General features: G+C 56.3%; 1 protein-coding gene across 2 annotated transcripts in view; it reads right to left on the bottom strand.

Moving 5' to 3' along the window:
• Positions 1–7,345: 7,345 nt before the first annotated feature.
• The window catches only part of CMIP (c-Maf inducing protein), a 197,296-nt gene continuing 188,275 nt past the window's right edge, over positions 7,346–16,366 (bottom strand). For both annotated transcript variants that reach the window (XM_081273566.1, XM_081273567.1), the window contains 6 exons: positions 15,118–15,258; positions 14,497–14,544; positions 13,289–13,435; positions 12,480–12,585; positions 11,464–11,534; positions 7,346–9,193 (listed from right to left, as the gene is read on the bottom strand). In XM_081273566.1, the coding sequence (XP_081129692.1) occupies positions 9,140–9,193; positions 11,464–11,534; positions 12,480–12,585; positions 13,289–13,435; positions 14,497–14,544; positions 15,118–15,258 (567 nt within the window). In that variant the 3' untranslated portion in view covers positions 7,346–9,139. The remainder of the gene's footprint in view (positions 9,194–11,463; positions 11,535–12,479; positions 12,586–13,288; positions 13,436–14,496; positions 14,545–15,117; positions 15,259–16,366) is intronic.

Raw genomic sequence — 16,366 nt, 5'->3', positions numbered from 1 at the left:
TACACAAAGCTACAAACTGCAGCGAAGACTTGGCATGGAGGAGAGAGAACCTGCAGGGTCCCAGGGTTTTTTACTGGTCTCAGGTTGGAATGCTAATACTGTGGGTCAGTTAGGCCAAGGAAAGTACATTGGTAAAACCAATTCTGTTTCTTTTTACTTTTCAAAATGTGGCTACTAGACGCTGGGCATGGAGGTGCACCTATAATCCCAGTGACTTGGGAAGCTGAGGCAGGAGGATCACAAGTTCAAGGTCAGCCTTGGCCATTTAATAAGGCCCTAAGCAACTTAGCGAGATTCTCTCCAAATAAATAATAAAAAAGGCTGGGGATGTGGCTCAGTGATAGGGTATTTCTGGATTCAATTCCTACTACCAAAAAAAAAACAAAAACCCCAAACCAAAACCAAAATAATAACAACAACCCTCACCACCAGGGGGAGTCAGGGCCCACACCCTGCCCAGATCCCCAGAAGCAGCAGGATTCTCTGAGGTTTCTTTTAGACTGATAGCCCTCCCGCTCCCTGGCAAATCAGAAAGAAGACCTGGGCATGCGTTGTGGGGTAGGCGGGTGGGGAGGGTCAGCAGGGGACAGTCTTGCACTTAGCAACAACAGTAGAGAGGTCTGTCTTAGGAGCTGGGCTGGGTCCCTTCCATCCTGTCCTCGTCCTCTGGACCAATGGTACTTTGGGGAAGTTTCAACTGGGAGTCAGGAGAGGATCTGGGTCCTGTCTCTTCACTTTACACCAGGCCCCACAAATGGTGTAGCCAGCTCTGAGTCAGGCGACTCCAAATGGAAAGTACACGTGAACCATCTGAAGACCTTGTCTGGGTGAGCCCCTGGCACTGTATTTCCAAAGAACTCTCATGCGATAATAAGGCTGCTGGTTCCAGGCCCCACGTTGAAAAGCCAGGCCTGTGGGCCAGTGATCTCAACCCTGGCTGCACAGGGGAGTCATCTAAGAAGCTTTCAAATGATGTCTGCCCAGGCCCCACCCCAGACCTCGTCAATCAGGGTCCCTCAGATGGAGCTCAGCCATCAGCATGTTTTCAAAACCCACTCAGTAAGCCGGGTGCAGTGGCGCACGCCTGTAATCCTAGCACCTCGGGAGGCAGAGGCAGGAGGATCGCAAGTGCAAAGCCAGCCTCAGTCATTTAGCAAGGCCCTAAGCAACTCAGTGAGACCCTATCTCTAAATAAAATATAAAAAGGGCTGGGGGTGTGGCTCAGTGGTTAAATGTCCCTGGGTTCAGTCCTCTGTACACATAAGAAAACCCCAACAACAATAAAAATGACCCAGTGATTTCAATGTACACTGACCATCTCTTTGAGGGCAGCATCTCTTGAAACTTAACATGCACAAATCACCTGGGCACCTTGTTTACTATTATTATTATTATTTTGGTACCGTGGATTGAACTCAGGGGCACTGGACCCACTGAGCCACATCCCAGCCCTATTTGTATTTTATTTAGAGACAGGGTCTCACTGAGTTGCTTAGTGCCTCGCTGGTTGCTGAAGCTGGCTTTGAACTCGCGATCCTCCTGTCTCAGCCTCCTGAGCCTCTGGGATGACAGGCATGTGCCACCGTGCCCGGCTTGTTTAATGCAGACTCTGATTCAGCAGGTCTGAGTGGAACTGAGACTGCACTGCTCACAGACCCTACAGCACGCTGATGCGGCTTGTCCACAGGCCACGTTTGGAGTGGCGAGGCTCTAGGCTTAATTCTTTTTCTGGTTAGCAGCATCAACGTTAGAGTGGGGACAGAAAGAAAAAAAAAAGCCAGAACAGGAGTCTTCAAGGCCCCTTCCAAATCTAGATAGGGCACACTGAAGAGTGACACCAAGTCAGACGTCCCACCAGGCCTATCTGTGCAGGCTGCACACTGCCCAGGGCTGCCACAGCCCAGGGGCCCCTTACATCATGGGTCTGTGTGTTTATCATGACGTTTCCAGCAGGGGGCAGTCGAGTGTTCTAAGGAAGGGATCTCGATACCAAGAGGCTTCGTAAGGACGGACAAGGACGACTGCCACAGGAGTCCCGAGGGCACAGCTCACCTTCCCATTCCAGAAGCAGCTGCGGAGCTGCAGCCATCTTGTCATTTAAAAAGCCATTCTTTGGTGCTACTTTTTTTTTAAGTGCCATTCATGCCACACAAGATAAACCGTTTTAAAGTATGCATCTCTTGACAGTTAGAATATTCACAGTCGTACAAACACCATTTCCATCTAGTCCCCAAACACATTCAGCACCCAAGCAAAACCCTATACCCATTCAGCAGTCTCCCCCAACCCCGGCCCCTGGCAAATGCCTACCTGCAGTCTCTACAGAGCTGCCCCTTCTGGAAGCCTCCTGTGGAAGGGTGTGCTGTGCCGTGCTCTGGGCCTGGCTTCCTTGGCTGCACCATGTGTCCGAGGCTCACTTGTGTCGTAGGTTGTATCAGTACTTTATTCCATTTTAGGACCAATATCTGTTCCTCGTGTACTTACCATTCTCGTCGATGGACATTTGGGTTGTTCCCACCTGATGTCCTTTTAAAAGTCGTGGGGAACATGGGTGGTAAATTGCACACATCGTCATTGCAGGAGACACCCCATCTCCAGGGTCAGGACAGGAGCATCTCCGTCATGCCGGTGCTCCCTGACCCCTCCCGGGCCCACAGCAACCCCATTGCAGAGACAGCTGCCCGGTGACCTCTGGAACGTGTGGGGCGCTCACCTACTCCTGAGCTCCCTAGCAGGTGCGATATTGGTCCAATTAATCCATGACATTCCATGACATTGTGTCTCAGTTGTTGGCTCCTCCCTCCTGTTTGGTGGAGGTCTCTTGTGTCTGTCTCTGTGCTGACTCCTTCTCCAGCTAACAAGGACTTTCACGCTGTCCCCCTGTGACTCTCCCCTGGTGTTGCTCTGCTGTGGACATTTGAGCCCTTCCACTCTCTGGCTATTATAAATTGTGCTAATGGAGTATTACTCTGCTTTAAAAAATGACAAAATCATAGAATTTGGAGGGAAATGGATGGCATTAGAGCAGATTATGCTAAGTGAAGCTAGCCAATCCTTAAAAAACAAATGCCAAATGACTGCTTTGTTATAAGGGGAGTAACCAAGGACAGGGTAGGGACGAAGAGCTTGAGAAGAAGATTAACATTAAACAGGGATGAGAGGTGGGAGGGAAAGGGAGTGAGAAGGGAAATCGAATGGAAATGGAAGGTGATCCTCAGGGTTTTACAAAATTACATATAAGAGGAAATGAGGGGTAAGAGAAGAATAATACAAGTGGAAGAAATGATTTACAGTAGAGGGGGTAGAGAGAGAAGAGGGGAGGGGAGGGGAGGGGAAGGGGGACAGTAGAGAATAGGATAGACAGCAGAATACATCAGTCACTAGAATGGCAATATGTAAATCAATGGAAGTGTAACTGATGTGATACAGCAATCTGTATACGGGGTAAAAATGGGAGTTCATAACCCACTTGAATCAAACTGTGAAATATGATATATCAAGAACTATGTAATGTTTTGAACGACCAACAATAATAAAAAAAAAATAAATAAATAAATAAAAAATAAATTGTGCTGCTGGGAACACTCTTGCTCCTGTTTGGGGGGCGGGTGGGTTCGGCTCTAACTTGGGTAGTGGTTACGGGGCTTCAGCAGGCTGCGTCCCACTGGTGGGGCTGAGCCGTCACCAGCACCCACCCCTATCTCCAAACTCCAGTGCAAGACAGTTCTCAGGCTCCGGCACAGACCCTTCCAGCTGGGCCCAGGGGGTCCTTCAGTAGCTACGGGGCTGGGCAGAACTCCCTGGTGACCATGCAGTCCTCTTGGGAGGGCTTTCAGTCCACCCCTTCCTCTGTCTCCTAACGTGGTTAGTCACTTTTGTTACTTGGCCTTCCCCAGAAGCAGACAATGAGGTGAAGGCCAAGTACAGGAGGTTGTTCAGGAAATGGTCCCAGAAAACACCAGGGGGACAAAGGGAAGGCCTGGGAGGGGCGGGGGAGGGAGGGATGTCCTAACAAGGCAGCCAGCGCAACTGGGGATTAACCCAGGGAGGGACTGGGAGCTGTCCACTGCCCTCCAGGAGTGAGTTGAGGGACCGCTGCCCCACCTCCCATCTGTCATGGCCCAGGGCTGCAGCAGGGCCCAGGGGCTAACTCTGGCCCTGCTGTCTGCCTTCAGAAGAAGGCAAGAAGTGAAAGTCGCCTTGCCTGCCTGCCCACCCTCCTGAGCCAGTCACCATATTGTGCAGCTTATACCTGCACCTCTCTGGGCTCTTTCTCCACGGGGTCCAAGCCCCAGGACGGCTCATCCACTCACCAGCCATAGCAGACCTTCCCAGAGGCCTGGTCTAGCTCGGCCTTGCGAAGAGACCCAGCCTCTCCTGGCTGCTACTCCTGGGTGAGTTCCAGGGGATCCTGTTAGTGTCTGTTCAGAGCCATGCCCGGAGGGGTGAAGAGTGAGACCCGTGAAACCCCAGTACCTCCAGCACGTGGTGGGTCCAGGCACGCGCTTTGCTTAAAAATCGTGACTTTATAATCATTCCTTCTCCTCCGGGTAAGTCCCGGGCTCCTGAATATGATCAGTAAGAAATGGTTCCCCTCTCCTTCCCCTCTGGCCACAGTGTCCAGTGGTACCCCTGGGAAACCCCTACCTAGCTGTGTGCATGTGGCCCTCTATGGGAGATGGTCTTTGAAGATGCCACTGAGGATCTTGAGGTGATGCCATCCCTAAATCCAGTGTCTAGCGTGCCTGTAACCCCAGCGACTCGGAAAACTGTCAGGAGGATCTCAAGTTCAAGACCAGTCTTGGCAACTTAGCAAGACCCTGTCTCAAAACAAAATGCAGGGGCTGGGCTGTGGCTCAGCGGTCGCGTAGCACGGACGAGTCCCTGGGTTTGATCCTCAGCACCACATAAAAATAAATAAATAAAATAAAGGCATGGTTTCCAACTACAACTAAAAAAAATAAAAAAATAATAAAATGTAAAGAAAAAACAAAGAGCCGGGGACTGGCTGGGGATGCGGCACAGCGGGTTCAATTTCAGGACAGAAAGAAAGGAAAAAGGAGAGGCCGCAGACCCTGGCCAAGAGGTGCAGGAAGTCAGGCAGGATGGCAGTGAGGCCACCATAAGCCTCGGAGGCCAGGAGCCACCAGCAGCTGGTGACAGGAGGAGCCTCCCGAGGAACCAGGGCCTCTGCATCTGCAGGTCAGGTTTCTCCAAACGGGGAGAGGGCGATTCTCCTCCCGGCCCCCCAGCTGGGGTAACCGCCCAGGCGTCCGCAGGGGACGAGGCCAGTCACCCGCGCCCCAAGCACTGCATTGGTTTCAGATAGCAGCAGTGCGTGGGCTCACGGTCTGAAGGCTCAAGTCCTGACTCCAGCGAGCTTCCTGAGGGCTGAATGAGGGCCTCCTGGGCTCCCAGCTCCGGGAGGTCACTGGTGACCCCAGGCCTGGGGCCACGTCCCTCCCGTTGAGCCTCCATCCTCACACGGCTTCTCCCTGTGCCTGCGTTCTCTCCTCTTGCCCAATTTCCCTCGCAGAAGGACACCAGTCACGTCTCGGTGGACCAGGTCCACCCTAGGCACGTCATTTTACCTTAGTTACCTCTTAAAGATCCTGTCTTCAAACAAAGCCACAATTTGAGCTAATGGGGGTTAGGACTTCAGCTCTCTGGAGGGGGGAACAATTCATCCACTGGCAGTGCCCAGTGTTGAGGGGCTCTGGTTGTGGCCCAGGCTTGCCCTGTTCCTGTCCCCTCTGGTGAATGGCAAGTGTTCTCTCTCTTCATGTGTAATGCCACCTCCTCCACAAGCCACTGACTCCGAGAGGCCCACATACGCCACCACCCATCCCTGTCATAGTGCCCTGTCGTGGAGTGTGCTGTGTGACAGTGTGACTGATCACTGCTCACCAGCAAGCCTGGACACCAGGCCCCTGGAGGGCAAGACCATGTTTCCTGATCTCCCCCCATCCTCCCACCCTGCTCCACTTCCTTTTAGTACCAGGGATTTGACCCACTGAGCCACACCCCAGACCTTATTCTTTGAGACAGGATCTCGCTAAGCTGCTTAGCCCCTTGCTAGGTCACTGCGGCCGGCCTCAATCTTCCTGCCTGGGATGACAGGCATGCTCCACCACAAGGGCTCTTGGTTCTTTTTCTAAGCCACCTTAGTTAAGTGTGATTGACGTGCAAGCAGCTGTACACAAGGCATGTGTACAACTAGATGGGTCTGGAGGCCGTATGCATATGACCCTGTCACCATAGTGTATGCCATGAACATGTCCATCCTCTCCAGAAGCTTCCTCTTGCCCACTTGGTATTATTTTTCCACCCTAGGCTGGGCGGCAAGATCAGGTCAAGGGTCTTGTCATGGGCATGTGCACATAAGGCCTGTGGCTGGCCATGGTGAAGCCAAGGCCATCTAGGGCTCCTGCGGCATTGGACTCCTCCCCGGAGAGGCCTGCCCCACCCCGCTGCAGGTCCAAGGCCCCTGACTCCCTCCCACAGTACCTGCATTCTGCGTCACCAGAGCAGGTGCATGCTGGGAGGCTGGAACCCTGTTCTTACAGGGCAGGGCAAAGGCCTCCCAGGAATGTGGAGGGGTGAGCAGAGATGGGCAGGTGGCCTTGGATTCCACCTGGCTCAAGAACACCAGGTGGAGCATAGAGTTGCCTGGGCAGGCCGGTGAAGGGCTGGAGGGAGAGCAGCAAGGGTGAGGGGCGGGGTGGTAGGACAGACCAGGCTGAGCACCGGGCAGCGCGGACACCTTAATGAGACGGGAAACCTGCAGGATGACGGGTGTGGTAAGAGGGTGGAAATAAAACTTCTCTAGTTGGACAAGTTGAGTCTGTTTCCTGAAGGCATCTGGGGGGGCTGTGGCTAATGGATGGGTCTAGGTTCTGTGGCCAGAGTCCTCCCCTAAACCAGCAGCAGCTGCTTGACCAAAATGCAGAGTCCCAGGCCCACCCTGACCTGCAGGGTCACAAGATACCCAGGTGGCTGGGGATGTGCTGGGCTAGGGCTTCCACATGGCCCCGCTGAACAGCAGCAGAGGCCTGGGTCTATAGCACAGGCTCTCACCAGGTGAGTGATTGTGTCCCCTGGAAAAGTCTGGAGACTTGGGCATGCAGGAGTGGGGGGGGGGGGTACTCGTGGCAGAGACCAGGGATACTGATCAGCATGTCCTACTGAATAGCTCAGCTGTGCATCAAAGTCATGGGTCCAGGGTCAGGTGTCCAGGTTGAGAAGCCAGAGTCTTCATGGACGCAGGAGAGGGTGCCCTGCGACTGTCCTGGGCCTTGTCCCCCCTTGCCCAGCCCCCAAGCCACACAGAAAAGCCAGACGTGGATGAGTCACTTACAGTTTATTTTTGCCTGAAGTATTTCACATCTCTTTGTACACAGCTACGAGACAGAGTAGCAACCATCAGGAAAAGCGACAGTGCGGGGGGAGGTGGCATGTCTTGTTTCTTCTTCTTCTTCTTTTTTTTTTTTTTTCTTTTTTAAAATTTTTTTTGCTTCTGCTTCTTCCTGCACCGGAGTGCTGTGAAGTACGGAACCGGGGTAAGAAAGTCAAACCAAACAACGGAAAACAACAACAGAAAACGGAACACAAAACAGAACACACTCACACACGCACACACCGGAAAACCTGGCACGAAAATGAAGTAAGACTGAAACCCAATTTCTTTTTTTTTCCTTTTTTAAAAAAATGAGGGCATAGTAGGGGTAATAAAGTCTACTAGCAAAGTATAAAACGACAAAGCATGGTTTCCATCGAGTAAGATTAAATAGATATAAAACAATGACATCGACTGTGGGTTAGGTCTGAGGTGCCGGTGGGGGGACGTATTTGTGCTGAACCAACAGAAAAGGGAGCTGGGGGAGAGGGGGACCCCAAATAAACCATCACGGGACTGTCCTGTACAGTGAGGGCTTGTTAAGAAAAAGCCAACCGTTATAAAAGAAATGGAGGTTGTCTGTCTTCAGAACAGGTGTGGGGACAGGAACGTCTTCGCTGCAGTGGTCACGTTGATAGGGGTGGCTGGGCAGTCAGGCTGGCAGGGGCGAAGGATCTCTCTTCTCCCAGGAGACCATGCAGAGGCGGGCATGCGTGAGGGCCATGGGGGCAGGGACACGATGGCTGGGGAGGCCACAGGTCGCAAGTCCAGTAGGGGACAGGGAGGGACAGCAAGGGCTGTGGGGGGGTTGGGAGCTGTGGGGGGGAGCAGCTCTTCTACCATGGAGGGTGGGGGCTAGAGCCCCTTCCAAATCTGTGACAGGGGCCAGGAAAAGAACTCGGGCCTTAGAGGAGCAAGGCTTGGTTACGGGGACCCCATTTCTTCCTCCTCCCCTGAGCCTGACCCCTACCCATGGGAAGTGGAGATGTCTGGAAATCAGGAATACACAGAGGCAGGGGTGGGCAGGGAGCAGACAGACAGACGGAGCATTAGCATACAGAATCCTTTACGAAAAAGCAATTAATTTTCCAAGGAGGGTCTTTTTTTTGTCTTTTGTTTTTTTTTCTTTTTTTTTTGTCTGTTTCCTTTAAAAAAATAACAATACTACCACTAACCCAACAGCTGACTGGTTGTACAGTACTACACGCCAGGGGGTGGGGAGGGGTCAGACTTCATAAATAAGAGCAGGTCCCAGACCCGCAATTTGTCAACATTTCTTAAATAGGTGCATTATTTAAATCTTATGTACAACAAGAACCACTTTGCATAGCAATGGTGAGGACGCAGGACGGTGCGATGACGTGACTGGTCTTCTGTCTGACGGCAGGGGCGGATCCCACTCAGCTGGGGCCTCCAGGAGGAAAGCTCCTGGGCTGGCGAGATGGCAGCGTCCCCGTTGACAGTGACGTTCCCACATTAAACACAGAGGCAAAGAAAATCCACCAAGGGCCCCTGGCCGCCCCTTCCTGCCCCGCTGAAGCTCCTCTTGTTGCCACAAAGTCCGCTTTAGATCAGGTCAAGGTTCCGATTATGAAGCTAAAAGAATGAGGCGGGGCGGGCGTGCTGTGGACCCCTCCCCCGCCCCAGGCTCCCCCTCCACCCACAGCGGGTGGGACCCAGGACCTGCTGCCCTAGGCTATTAGTCAAGAGTCGCTGCTGCAACGTCCCTGCCACCGCCCAGCTTCACCAGGCTTCCGTGTAGCGGACGTCCACCTCCTTCAGATTAGGAAGCTTGGCCTGTGGACAGCAAGGGTGCAAGGGGGTCCCTGTCAGTCACACATGCCACTTGGGCCTGGAACCAGGTGGCATGGAGCGCCACCCTGCCCTCTCTCAGACTCTGCAGGCCGAGGTGGGTGAACCAGCTCTGCCACTCACTGGCTGCCTGACCTGGAGCAAACCACGGCCTCTCTGGCCCCGATTCCTCCGCGTGGCAAACAAGAGGTCCAGTCTCAGGCTGGAAGGACGGTGCTAGGGGTGGACTACCCCAGGGCCTCCCGCTGTCTACTGCTGTCCACCCGCCCCGTTACTAGGCCATGGGTGGGAAGATGGAGTGGGCATGGCTAGTCCCAGGTGTGAGGCGGGGGCGCTCCCCCTGGACCTGGGCCGTGGTGTGACCCCACCTCTTCCTCTCAGCGCAGCTTCCACCTTTCTGTTCTGCGGCTCTTCTTGTTTCTATTTTTTTTTTTTTCCCTAAAAGCTTTCACTGTACAGAGGCAGCTGCCCCCTGCCTTCCTGCCTACCCAGCTTCCCTGGGCCCTGCCACGGGGAGTCACAGATGCGTGCACACCCATGAACACACGCGCACGCAGGAAACTCCTGGCCACCACGCTCCCGCACTCAGCAACCCGGGGCCCCACTGCCGGGCAGGGCGGCTTGCTGGGCCTGAGTCGCCAGGCAGCGTGGGAAGCACATGGAAACCAAGCTTTCCAGACCAGGCGGCCCACAGAAGAATCTAGATTTCCAGGTTCTCTCCCCAAACAGGAAGATCAGGCCGGATGGGCAGCAAATCACGTGACTCTGCCTGCCTGGCCAGTGCACAGGCCTCCTGCTCTGGGTCCTCAACACTGAAGCCAGCTGAAGTCCAGAATCACCAGGCTGGCACCATGCTTTTCTTGAGTGTGTGAAAATAAAAACTTGAAGAAGCAACTTTCCCCTTGAGCAGCCTTTTGGGCCCCCTGCACCCCTTGCTCCCCCTGCAGGGCACAGAAGCACAGGACTCTGGGCACCTGGATGCAGGGCACTTGGGGCTGCGTCTCGGGCTGTGGTGAACAGGGAAGCCTGGGCAGGGTGAAGGCACACAACTAGCTCTGGCAGGCATGGGGCCCTGGCGCTGCAGCCCTCCCCAGCCAGGGTGAAGGTCCACGGCCCACTGGGCAGCACAGGGAAGACTCAGGAGTGGGTGGGTGAGGCTTGGTGGCCGTGCCCCCGCCCTTCCGGTCCCCTGCCTCCTCTGTGTGCTCATCTGGATGCTCTAAGCCCCTTTCTGCTGGCCGTCCCACCCCTCTTGCTGGTCCCTTTGAGCCCTTGCTTGCCAGGACTGAGTGTGCCTTCTGGGTAGAGGTCCTGGCAGCCACACCCTGGTGTCCCTTCCCAACAGGGGCCTGGGGGCCGTGGGTACTCCAGTGTCTGGAGCTTGACCTGAATGAGCCCTGGCTGTGGAGGTCTGCTGCGAAGGAGGCGCCACCAGAAGGGGCCACGGGAGTCTGGCTGGAGTGGGGCTTGGCCACGGCTGCTGGAGGAGTCCCTCTAAGAGGCTTCCAGTGCGGCTCGCGGGTGCCACCTGTGCCTTCTGGCCTTCAGACGCGGCCCACACTTCCTAGGGTGCCAAGTGCTGGCCTCACCTGCTCCTTCTGGAGCCGCTGGCCCAGGCCAGGATGGTGGCAAGCCCTGTCTGCCAACTCCCCGAGAGCTCTTCCCAGAGGGCCAGCACTTGGATCCTGCTCCTGCGTCCAGCCAGGAGCCCAGTTCCTCAGCCAATGGCACTCGCCCTGTGAAATGCTCTGCCTGCTTCTACTCTGGCTCCCACACACAAAAAAGCTGTTTTCCACACAAGGGCCTGAACAGGCTTTGAAAGCATAACTCGGTGCCCTGCAAGTGCCCTTGTAGGCTTTCTGCTGAGTGGACGGAACCCAGAGGCCTCCTGCGACTTGCCAGGGCTTCTTCACTGGCCCTGTCTGTTCCCCGTCTCCCTTTCTAGCTCACGTGCAAGTCAGGTTTGCCTTCTCTGCCTCAGGGCCTTTGCTCTTTCTCTTGCCCTGGGCATCCCTGGTTCTGTATCTTTGGGTCTCAGTATACATGGCCTCTTCGAAGGGATCGTTGCTGGTTCCCCACACCAGTGGCCTGCCCTGTTTCCGGTCTCTGCATGCCCTGCTGGCCTCCTCCTCACCAGCCCACCCACCCCACCTGCCCTTGATGCTCTCCTTCACCTGCTAATGTAACGGCCCCTTTATTGGAGAAGCAGCTCTATGCACCGACAGGTGACTGCCTGCCACAGGGAGGGCGTTTACCTTCAGGTCCTCGTAGGTGTCGGCCGAGAGCTTGGTGCTGTTCATGTTCAAACTGCAGAGACTCTTCATGGCTGCCAAGGCAAGAGACAGAGCTGGGCCTGCGGGAGGAGCCCCCTGCAGACGGGCGGGAAGCTGCCCCAGGTGGAGTCTACTCAGGCGCAGGTCTTGATTCTAGACCAGGGATCCCCAGAGCTCACCTGACATACCCTGGACCTGCGCAGGAGGCTGGCCCTTCCCCACGGGCAGCCAGGACGCTCTCTGGGAGGTGCAGGCTCAGAGCCGCTCCCCAAGCTTGGTGTGAGTCATGTGGGGATTTGTGGGGACACAGGTCCCTTGCCCATTCCCAGAAATGCTGAGGCTGGGACAGGTCCTGGAATCCACAAGGCCCATCAGACACACTTTCCCATGATTCCGAGGAGCACACCTGCTGCAAACCTCACCCCTGGCCCCTGCCTCTCTCCCCAGCCCTGCTGCCCCACACCATCTGAACCGGCCCAGACCTTGTGGGGTTGTGACCAATGCCCAGAGCCTTGCCTTCCGGGCCACCTCTTACCATCTATTGCCACAGCTATAACCTACCACCTCTCTCGAAGCCTACTCTGGTCCCCTGCCTGCTGAGCCAGGGGCCAGAAAAGGGAAAGCCAGTCAAATGCAGATTTCCAGGCTCAATACCCCCAAGATTACAGTTCATCAGGCCAGGGTCAGGGCACGGGGATCTGCATTCCAGGTCCCCTGAGGACCCTGAGGCTCTTGTGTTGGGCAGCACTTCTCAATCTGGAATGGGCCTGGCAGTGGCTTGGGCACCTGAGTGCCAAGCAGTCTCTGTGGGGAGGGGTGGGCTGGACTCCCTCCCGATTTCCTTCTACTAACTATAGGCTCCATGAGGGCACAGACAGGCCCCTTTCTCTCTTGTTCCCACAAGTGCTTGGCAAAGAGCAGGTGTGCTTACATAGTGGATGCCAGTCATTCAGCACAGTGTGGGAGTACACGGCCCTCCCCACAACCCTGAGACTCACAGCTGAGGGCCAGCAGGCCAGCGTCGGTGACCGGGGTCTCGCACAGGTTCAGCACCTGGAGCATGGTGAGGTGTTCTGACAGGAGCCGCAGGCCGGCGTCTCCAAACTGTGGGCAGAGAGACTCTCAGCCACCCCAGGACCCCAGGCTGGGGAAGAGCTGGGCGGGGGGGGGGGGGGCTGGAGCTGCTCCATGTCCCTCCAGGGAATCTGATGTCTGCCTGTCCTGGTTCAGATCCAGTTTCTGCTGGGGGCTGGGGGCCGGGGCCAGGGGCGGGCCCTTCCTGGAGTCGGTTTCAGTGTCAAGGAGGCTCTGAACTCAAGTGACTCTTAAGCTCCCAGCAGCACCTGCTGGGCAGGATGGTGGCAAGGGTGGAACAGGGTCCAGAGGGTATGGGAGCGGCATGCTCCTCTTCTCTAAGATGAGGTGGTGACAGAGCCTGTGCTTCCCAGGACGGATGGAGAGCTCAGCAGGTGAGCCTGGTGCAAGGGCCAGCAGAGGGCAGCCAGCGATGTCCTGCGGGAAGCAGCTCAGGAGCTCCCTGTGTGCTTCCTGCAGCCACAGACCTGCTTCCTGTCTGAGCCCAATCCCCACCAGCCTCATGCTCTGCGTGTCCTTGTCCTGGGCCTCAGTGTTCCTAATTGTGAAACAGGCCACTGGGTTTGTAGGCCCTCAACCCCTCCCACCTGCGGAATGGCACCAAGCTGGAGGAAGAGGGTGGTAGCTGGGCCCCATGGACACCAGGGAGCACAGGGCAGGGAGACGGCAGGGAGGGGGCAGGGTGAGGAGGGTGCGGGGTGAGGGTGCACACCTGAGTGGACCACAGGTTCAGCTGCTTGAGAGAAGGCAGTTTGATGAGGTGCTCAGCGCAGGCACTGGTTACGTTGGTGAAGGCCAAACTGAGGTTCTCCAGGTTTCCAAAGGAGCCCGAGCTCAGCAAGCGAGCCAGGTCAGCGTCCTGCAGAGGGTGGTGGACTTAGGGCAGTGCTGGGCCACCTGGAGCTCCCCAGGCCCTGAGGAGCTCCCTGCCTCTTTTCCCAGAACCTCACATTCCCTGGCTCTGTGGAGAAGGCTCTGGGCTGCAAAACCTGGGGCCGAGGTGATGGTGGGAGGGGCGCCTCCACCTGTGCATGCCGCTGCAGGAACAGGTGAGGCCTTGCGTGTGACTCACATCCTGAGTCACCAGCTCCGGTGCTCTGAGGCCACACCCATCTTATGATGTGGGTGCATGCACGTATGTGTGCATGTGCATGGGCCTGGCTAGCTGTGTGCTTCCAGGCAGTCCCTGCTCGTTTCCCACCTGCAAACACCGAAGTGCCCAGACTGGCCAGCGCCTAAGCACGCGCTCCACCCCTTTCCACCGAGTCTCAGTGGCTGCCTGAGTTAAGGCTGATCTCCCAGCCCCCTGTGCAGCTAAGCAGGGCCATGTGGAACTTCTGGAAGGGTCTTAAAGGGAGGCCACGACTAGAGTGGAATCGCATGCCTGGAGTGTGGCAGATTTCTTGGTTTGAGACAAACCATGAGCCAAGGACAGTGGGGCAGCAGGTAAGAGGAAATACGCTCCCTGAAGACTTTGGAGAAGGGGAGTGGTGACACCCAGACCTCACAGGGTTGTCGTGAGGATAACACAAACCAATGGCACAGGATCTGGCATTCAATGCCCAAGGGACATTAGCTCCTTACCACTATTGCCACCACAACTGTGACAGTATCACTAATATCACCGACATTCTTAGCTATTTATTTATTGAACCCAGGGCTTCACACATACTAAGCAAGTGTCCTACCACCGAGCCACGTCCCCAATATCACCAGTAATGTTTATCACAGCATTAAATTTCTCTTCTTGGCTTTCATTTCTTTCCCTGCAACCTGCTGACCCCGGGAAGAGCTGGCCTGTCCCATGCCAGGGGGTCTTTTCCACCCTCCCATGCCAGCAGCAGGTGTCCATCACTCCCCAGCAGGGTGGCCCCCGCACAGCCTCCCTCCCTGGCCCTGCAGAGAGCCAAACCCACTCACCGTGGACTTGGAGGGCAGCGTCAGTCTGGTGGGCCCGCCTTTCCTTTGCTGCAACAGAAGCCAGACTGGTCAAGCCCTGTCCCTCCACTTCTACCCGGGTTACCAGCCCTGGTGGAGCTATGGCTCTGCTCCAGAGCAGAAGGCAACCTGAGCTACCATGAGCACAGGCACCACCAATCCACGTCTTGCTGGGGCCACTGTTGACAAATCCCACTGGGGGCCCTGGAAGAGGTGGAGGAGCTGTATCTCAGTTCCCAGTCCAAGGGCCGAGGGGACTGGGTGTGTAACATCCGCGCCCAGAACCCACTGGGTGAGGGCGGCTCAAGACCAGGGGCATCAACTCCCTGCCACTTCCCCCGCTTCCAGCAGCTCATGTGGCTGCCCGAGGATACAAAGTCCATTGGAAAAGAGACCCAGGTGCTGGCATTTGGATATTGGCCATGCACCGAAGCAGAAGGAAGCTGGGCACGGGAGGTTGAGAAGGAGCCAGTCCTGGCCAGGTCAGGTATGAGCTGTCTGACTTCTGGACACTTGCTTTACCTCTCTGTCCACCTGGGAAGTGGCTGCTGGTAATCACGACCTCCCTGGGTTGGAGACCCAGGCGGGGCGGCGGGGACTCACCAGCTCCTTCAGCTCCCGCTGCCGGTCGCACAGCTGCTCGTACATGCGCTTGCCCACGTCCGTGCTCTCCAGCGTGGAGATGATCTGCAGCTGCGTGTCGTTGTTGTCGATGATGTTGTACTCCAGCATCAAGCACAGGATCTGGGGAACCAGAGGGGCACTGAGAGCAGGGTCTCCGGGGTGCAGAGGCTGAGCCTCGCCACCCCTGGGGAGGGTCTGAGAGAAGCCGAGCACATGGAGGGAGGGCTCCCCGAGAGCTGGCACGCTGCTCTCCTCGCACTCCTGGCTGTGTGGTGCTGGGCAGACCCAGCCCAGCTCCCGGCCAGGATGGCAGGGAGCAGCGTCCATGCAGCTGTGTGCAGGTGCGTCCTCGGCAAACGTGCCCAGGAATGAGGCACGCAGGACCCCAGGGCTGCCAGGAAGCAACAAGCCATTTCTCTCCCTGGCCCAGAGTGCGGCAGGAGAGGGCCCTGGGCACAGCTGCAGAACACATTTCCCAGTGCCTCCTGCACTGGTCAACTTGGATAGCAGTGCCTCTAAGACCCTCTTTCCAATGACCTCCCCATTGCCCAGGGGAGCCCACCTGGCCAGCCCCTCACAGCCGCTCTTGCCTGCCTCCTGTCTCCCCACTCACCCTCTTCCCACCCCACCTCAGCCCCGACCACAGGTGTCAAGACCAAATCTGGATTCCTCACCAGACCCCTGGGCTCCTAACAGGCTAAGCAGGTCCAGCCATCCTGACCTCCAAGAAGCCTCTTTCTGCCACAGGGCCTTGGCACGGGCTGTCTCCACAGACTGGACCCTCTGTTCCCGTCGCCCTGCTAATGCCTCCTTGGTCCTACACTTCACCATAACCTCTAGTCCCACAGGAAGCATGTGGATTTAACACCTGCAGTTCTCTAGGCTCTTCCCACTGAGAGATGGCGTCTAAGTCCCGTAGCCTTGACCAGCAGGTCGCTTGGCGACTCAGGTCTGAGGGGTCGAACGTGGCAGGCGTGACACTGCCTGACTTAGGAGGCTACGTTAAAAAGCAACATGGCTCGGGCCTGGCTCCTCCTGAACAGTTGCTGTGGGAGTCCCAGGCTTTGGGGACTTTGTGCTGGTGGTGGGAAGCAGGGGACAGGCCACACAGGGAGAGGCTGGGGAGTCCTGCCGCTCCAGTCTTGCTTCCCCCCAGGCCAGGGAAACAGGCTGTGGAGAGGACCCAGCCCAGCCTCCGTCGAGTGGCCTCATGAGACCCCAAGCGAGC

The sequence above is a fragment of the Spermophilus citellus genome, assembly GCF_964194105.1.
Source record: "Spermophilus citellus genome assembly, chromosome: 18".
Lineage (NCBI taxonomy): Eukaryota > Metazoa > Chordata > Mammalia > Rodentia > Sciuridae > Spermophilus > Spermophilus citellus.
Note: the sequence above shows the minus strand (reverse complement) of the source record. Positions and strands in the feature narration are given on the sequence as shown.